Source organism: Chiloscyllium plagiosum, chromosome 23 (genome assembly GCF_004010195.1).
Source record: "Chiloscyllium plagiosum isolate BGI_BamShark_2017 chromosome 23, ASM401019v2, whole genome shotgun sequence".
In the NCBI taxonomy this organism is placed as follows: domain Eukaryota; kingdom Metazoa; phylum Chordata; class Chondrichthyes; order Orectolobiformes; family Hemiscylliidae; genus Chiloscyllium; species Chiloscyllium plagiosum.
In genome coordinates, this window is record NC_057732.1 from 33,870,464 (window position 1) to 33,877,745 (window position 7,282).

A 7,282-nucleotide genomic window follows, 5' to 3' on the forward strand; every position below is an offset into this window, starting at 1 on the left:
CGTCAAACCAGAGTGTCGAAATGCAGGCAGCAGTGCAGTGAGCTTTCCTTTACGCAAACTTACAGCAAGGGCTATCAATCTGCAAAAGCTACATCGGGACGAGTTAGATAAGATTTTTTTAAAGTCTAAATATTAACCAATACTCGTGAATTGTGTGTTTCCCGATCCCGCAAAGAAAATGGAATTTGACCAAAATTCACGAGTTGGTATCGTTGACACTTATGTGCTTACCTTATAGCGCCACTTGTGCCGGCAAAACAAAGATTCCTACTGGAAAACAGGCTCGGTTGTTTTTCAACAATAAAAGAACAGGTTCCGTGCAACCATAGAATTACTTCAAAAAGATCATCCACGATACAGCTCTCCCAGAGGGTTAACATAACACAAGCTCGCTACTTAAAGTTGGGAGGAATTTGTCAGCGTTTACATGTTGATGATGGCTCTTAAATTCTCAGACGACAAAAACCCTCCGAGATGAGTGAAATCGCTAGCCACGCCCAACAAATGAATACCTCGCGTTGAAATAACGAGTGCCAAGAAGGGAAGGATAGAAACTTCTTTTTTTCTCTCTCCAGAATTAACCAACCGTTCTGTATAAATCTAACACATTCTCCAGGTGGAGATACAGACACTGGGAGGAAAGGAACCCATTAAAAAGTGGGGCACGGGGCTCAGACTGGCGGCCAGTAAATGGTTAAATGGGAGCCTTACGTCAGCCAGAAACTTGAAATCTAGGGGTCCAGATCTCGACAACCCCCTTTAGACATCAGTCAACCAGCATTCGTGCCTTCCAATTGCTCTGCGTTATTATTATTTTCTAGATTACACAAAGAGAGAGCGAGGGTCGCGTCAACAATAGGAATTAGTCAATGCCCTCTTCTAGGGCTGGGCTCGGAGCTGAGTTAATCTTCAAGCTCCTCTTCCATAAGGAAACCAGCCTCTTTTAAAAAAAATACATTTACTGAACGAGAACAATCGGAGAGATTTCAGAGCTCCGCATCGCTCCAAGACAACGTAACCAAGGTGCAGACGAGCCAGAAGTTGGGGGGGGCTTTGGAAGTTGAAAACCGAAAGGGCGATCGCCGCGCGCATTCCCCTCAATTCATTTAACTTTTTAGCTCCGTTCCTCCCCTTTTTTCTGAATGTTCACTGAAACGAATCTGGGATGAAAAGACTAAGGGGGCACAGGAAAATAACAAAAAAGCGACACTGATCTGATGGCAAATGTTCCTTACCTTTATTTTTGGGGGGGGGTGTTGTTCAATCTGGGACTTTCAGGACCCTGAATGACTCAGATTACCTTAAACTGGGTTTTAATCCAAAAGAGAGCGATAAAAAAAAAGGGAGGACTCACCTGTGGGCGATGCACACATCCGCTCTGAGTAACAACGACACGAGGAACAGGAAATGGAATCGGCTGATTCCTTCTGAATTGTGAGGAGGAGAAAACCTCGCAAACGATGGCCCCTACGGTGAAGTTGTGTCTGAGTAGCTCACCGAGTCTGCTGTGATTGAATTGCAGATGCGAGAAGCTTGTCAGCACCGACCGACCGACTGCCCGGAGCATATGGGGTTGGGTTGGGAGGGGGAGGTGAGGAATGAAAGAGGAGGAGAAAATGCCGCCCTAGCTGTGGGAATTCTCCCGCACATATAACGTCAAAATCATCATCAGGAACCAGCACAACTTCTCACCAAGTCAGAGGACGTTTCGTTTTACAGCAGTTTGGCTTTCTCGTTATTGTGACAAATTCGGATTGAATTACAATCCACACACATACACTCCAACTGGGCTTCTGTTTGTTTATTTTAAAACCAATCGTTTTGCTGTTGCTGGCTTCTTGCATGTTGATTTGGGTCTTTTTTTTTTAAAAATGTGTTTTCTGCTTTGGGAGGTTCGACGGTCATGAGTTGCGTCTCGATCCTGTTTTTGCCAAGCTGCTGTCGGCCTGAGTTTTTCGGATAGTTTAGGAGTATTTGAAAGTTGGAACTTCGCTGCTGAAAGTGGTTCAGCAAATCGTCAGAATTTCAAGGCCTGGAAGTGCGAGGCAATGGAACATAACAAGTGTCCCTGCCTCGAGCATATGAGGAGGCAGCGTAATTTACATTACTCGCCTGCTTCCAACTATTCGAACACGTCTAACTAGCACCATTTCAGGCTCATTGCTAAATAAGTAACCGTGCCATCGGGTAATTCTCCAGCTTGAAAGACCACAGTTTTTAAATTACACTTTGTGAATGGTAGCATTCGAAGTTTTGACATGTTTTAGCACATTTCAGTGACAGTTGGGACTGAGAGTGTCCGTGCTTTTAAAAAGCCACTTTGGTCCATCGTGTCCACGCCGGTCATCAAACATCCATCTCTTTTAATCTCATTTTCCAGCACTTGGCCTATAGCTTGTCCGCCATAGCGTTTCAAGTGTTCGTCTAAATAGCGTTTGAATCTCTTGTGGGTTCTTGCCTCTACCATCCTTTCAGGCAGTGAGTTCGAGATATCCACAACCCTCTGGGTGAAGCTTGAGCCTGGAAGCTGGGCATTCTGGCACAAATCTTCCTCTATTTGCAAATGCTTTCCAGCTAAATGTGCTTCTTGAAGTATAATGACTGGTTAGGAAACACACCGGCCAATGCTGCACACAGCAAACGTCCGAAAATAGCAATTTGATAATGACATTAGTTTTATGTGATTTTGATTAAGAGGTTAATCATTGGCTAGGACAATGGAGATAACTCTCTGCTTCAAAAAAGATTCATGGGATTCACTTGAACAGGCAAATGAAGTTTAATGTCTTCTCCAGAAGCCGACACCTCTGACAATGCTGCATTCACTCTGTATTAGCGTGTCGGTACTAGATTTTGATGCAGTAGACTTGGAGTGGAACTTGAATGCAGAACTTTGCACCTTAGAGGCCAGAGTGCTATCCATGTATTTATCATCTAAAGAGTATTCACTGTCCACTTCCTTCTATAGGAACATATTAAACTTTCTGCACAAATAGTTCCATTCTGATCTGCTTCTGAGAAAAAAAAACTCCCAACTCTTCCACAAGAACTTCCTCAAACATGAATGCCCAAACATTAAGATATCTGTCTGAAATGAGTGAACATAAGAACTCTGTGGGAAGCTAGGGAAATGATTGTTGGGCACCTTGCTGAGATATTTGCATCATCGATAGTCATAGGTGAGGTGTTGGAAGACTGGAGGTTGGCTAATGTGATGCCATTACTTAAAATAAGGCCCCTCAAAGTTCACCAAGGCGGTCTTTCTGTGGAGCCACAGGAGATGGGGAGATACTAAATTAATATTTTTCATGAGTATTTATTGTGGAAAAAGAATGTAGGGAAGTAGATAATGACATCTTGAAAAAATGTCCATGTTACAGAGGAGGAAGTGCTGGATGTCTTGAAATACATTAAAGTGGATAAATCCCCAGGATCTGATCAGGTGATCTGTGGAAAGTGAGGGAAGGGACTGCTGGGCCCCTTGCTGAGATATTTGTACCATTGATAGTCACAGGTGAGGTGCCGGAAGACTAGAGGTTGGCTAATGTGGTGCCACTATTTAATAAAGGTGGTAAGGTCAAGCCAGGGAACTATATACCAGTGAGCCTGACGTCGGTGATGGGCAAGTTGTTGGAGGAAATCCTGAGGGACAGGATGTACATGTATAGGAAAGGCAAAGAATGAATAGTCATAGTCAACATGGCTTTGTTGCGGGAAATCATGTCTCATAAACTTGATTGAGTTTTTTGAAGTAATAAAAAGGATTAATGAGGGCAGAGCAGTAGACATGATCTATATGGACTTTAGATTAGATTCCCTACAGTATGGAACAGGCCCTTCAGCCCAACAAGCCCACACCGACCCTCCGAAGCATAACTCACTCAGACCTATTCCATTACCCTATATTTACCTCTGACTAATGCACCTAACACTATGAGCAATTTAGCATGGCCAATTCACCTGTCCTGCACGTCTTTGAATTGTGGGAGGAAACTGGAGCACCCAGAGGAAACCCACACAGACATGAGGAAAATGTGCAAACTCCATGCAGACAGTCACCCAAGGTGGAAATTGAACCCGGGTCCCTGGCACTGTGAGGGAGCAGTGCTAATCACTGAGCCATTGTGCCGCCCTAAGGTGCTAGTAAAGCGTTTGACTGGTTATCAAGGTTAGATCTCATGGAATACAGGGAGAACTAGCCATTTAAGAACAGAACTGGCTCAAAGGTAGAAGGCAGAGGGTGGTGGTGGAGGATTGTTTTTCAGATTGGAGGCCTGTGACCAGTGGAGTGCCACAAGGATCGGTGCTGGGTGCACTACGTTTCTTCATTTATAGAAATGATTTGGATGTGAGCTTAAGAAGTACAGTTAGAAAGTTTGCAGATGACACCAAAATCAGAGGTTTAGTGGACAGCGAAGAAGGTACCACAGAGTACAACAGGAACTTTATCAGATGGGCCATCTGGCAGATGGAGCTTAATTTAATTAAATGCAAGGTGCTGCATTTTGGGAAAACAAATCTTAACAGGACTTATACACTTAATGGTAAGGTCCTAGTGAACATTGCTGAACAAAGAGACCTTGGAGTATAGGTTCATAGCTCCTTGAAAGTCGAGTCGCAGGTAGATAGGATAGCGAAGAAGGTGTTTGGTATGTTTCCCTTTGTTGATCAGAGTATTGAGTACAAGAGTTGGGAGGTCATGTTGCGGCTGTACAGGACGTTGATTAGGCCACTTTTGGAATATTGTGTGCAATTCTGGTCTTCCTATTGGAAGAATGTTGTGAAACTTGGAAGGATTCAGAAAAGATTTACAAGGATGTTGCCAAGGTAGAAGGATCTGAGTTATAGTGAGAGGTTGACTCGACTAGGATTGTTTTCCCTGGAGCGTCAAAGGCTGAGGGATGACCTTATAGAGGTTTATAAAATCATGAAGGGCAGAGATAGGGTAAATAGACAAAGTCTTTTCCCTGAAATGGGGGAGTCCAGGACTAGAGACCATAGGTTTAGGGTGAGAGGGGAAAGATATAAAACAGACCCAAGGGGCAACATTTTTACACAGAGAGTGATGCATGTGTGGAATGGGCTGTCAGAGGAAGTGCTGGAGGTGAGTACAATTGTAACATTTAAAAGGCATCTGGATGGGTATATGAATAAGAAAGGTTTGGAGGGATATGGGCTGGGTGCTGGCAGTTGGGACTATATTGGGTTGGGATATCTGGTCAGCATGGACAAGTTGGACCAAAGGGTCTGTTTCCGTGCTGTACATCTCTATGACTCTAAGAAAGTTTGTAAGGAAAAGCCAGTGAACTATAGATCAGTGAGCCTGCCATCGATGGTTGGAACATTACTGGAGGGAATCCTGAGAGACAGGATTTACATGTATTTAGAAAGTAAGGACTGGTTTGGGATAGTCAGCATGGTTTTGTGTGTGTGAAACCATATTCCATGAACATAATTGAGTTTTTTGATGCAGTCACAAAGAGGATTGATGAGGGCAGAGTGATGTACATGATCTATATGGACTTCAGTAAGGTGTTCAACAAAGTTCCTCATGGGAGACTGGTTAGCAAGATCTCGGAATACAGGGAGAACTAGCCATTTGAATGCAGGACTGCCTCAAAGGTAGAAGAAAGAAGGTGGTGGTGGAGGGTTGCTTTTCAGACTGGAGGCCTACGACCGGTGGTGTGCCACAAGGATCGGTTCTGGGTCCACTGCTTTTTGTCATTTGTAGAAATGGTTTGGATGTGAACATAGGTATAGTTAGTAAGTTTGCAGATGACATCAAAATTGGAGGTGTAGTGGACAGTGAAGAAAGTTATCTCAGAGTACAAGGGGATCTTGATTAGATGGGCCAATGGGCTGAGGAATGGCTGATGGAGTTTAATTTAGATAAATGCGAGATGCTGCATTTTGGAACTGCAAATCAGAGCAGGACTTATACACTTAATGTTCAGGTTCTAGGGAGTGTTGTTGAACAAAGAAACCTTGGAGTCTAGTTCATAGTTCCTTGAAAGTAGAGTCACAAATAGATAGGATAGTGAATAAGGCATTTGGTATGCTTTGCTTTACTGGTCAGACCATTAAGTATAGGAGTTGGGAGGTCATGTTGCGACTGTATAGGACTTCAGTTAGGCCACTTTTGGAATTTTGCACGCAATTCAGGTTTCCTTCCTATCAGAAGGATATTGTGAAACTTGAAAAGGTTCAGAAAAGATTTACAAGGATGTTGCCAGGGTTGGAGGATTTGAGCTATAGGGAGAGGCTGAATAGTCTGGGGCTGTTTTCCCTGGAGCGTTGGATGCTGAGGGGTGACCTTATGGATGTTTATAAAATTAGGAGGGGCATGATGTGACATCATGGTGACAAAGCCCATGCCTGAATGTACCTGGTCATGAACCAGCAATACTATTGACTTCCAGATCTGACTTGGCATCCTTGTTCTCTTATTACAGTTTCAGCAACATCCTGACAAGCGGAGCAGAATCGACTCCTAAATGTCTCCAGTTAATAATTTTCCTTGTGCACCATCATCCACAAATGTGAGGAATATATTAGCGGTTTAAGTCAAGGCTGTCCACATAGCAGCTTCTGATGCTCCTTTCCTATGATGACATAATTCACAGCCTTGTCTTCCCTCCAGCCTTTTTCACAACTATCATCCACCTTATAATCCAGGTGCTGCCCAGTATTTCCCACAGGGTTTGTTACACTCCCCTTATCCACATGTCTAATCATTACTTCCTTCATCCCTTAACTTTTTTTCCAATTGAAACTGCCCCCTACTATCTTTTCCCAACATTTCTGTTATTATGTCTGCCTTCTTTCAAGATATCATCAATTTTCCTCTCAAGCCTTCTGTTTTGTGCCATATGTTCCCTGGCAGGCTAGTGGGTCGGATTTAATGCTGTCACTGCTGTGTTTCAGTTTCAATTCCCAGTCAGTGAAGGTGATTTGCTAAGGCAAATTATTGACCTGGTTAAGAAATTGGCTGATCAGCAGCAGACAGAATAGGGATACAAATATAGCAGAAACGCGGCAGGTCTGGTAGCATACGTGGACAGAAAAACAGAGTTAATGTGTCACATTTAGTATAACTCTTCAATAGAATTTCTAGAAAATAATCTCAAAATGTGAATGGAATGATGACCTTTATGTCTAATGGATTAGAGAACAATATTGAGCAGCTGAAGATATAAAAAGCTGTGGTTGAATGACACCTGTAGTATTGAGAGCTGTTCTGCATACTGGTTGGGAGGAGTGCAACATAAATGTATAGCATTAT

At 43.3% G+C, this 7,282-nt stretch overlaps 1 protein-coding gene across 6 annotated transcripts in view; it reads right to left on the bottom strand.

Annotated features, from left to right (window-relative positions):
* The window catches only part of LOC122561761 (plexin-B2-like), a 261,412-nt gene extending 259,612 nt beyond the window's left edge, over window positions 1–1,800 (bottom strand). For 2 of the 6 annotated variants that reach the window (XM_043713877.1, XM_043713876.1), the window contains exon 1: window positions 1,355–1,800. In XM_043713877.1, coding sequence (XP_043569812.1) covers window positions 1,355–1,567 — 213 coding nt within the window. In that variant the 5' untranslated portion in view covers window positions 1,568–1,800. Of the gene's footprint in view, window positions 1–231; window positions 566–1,235; window positions 1,319–1,354 lie in introns of those variants that run through there. The other 4 variants (XM_043713879.1, XM_043713880.1, XM_043713882.1 and 1 more) reach the window with 4 other exon arrangements.
* Window positions 1,801–7,282: the final 5,482 nt, after the last annotated feature.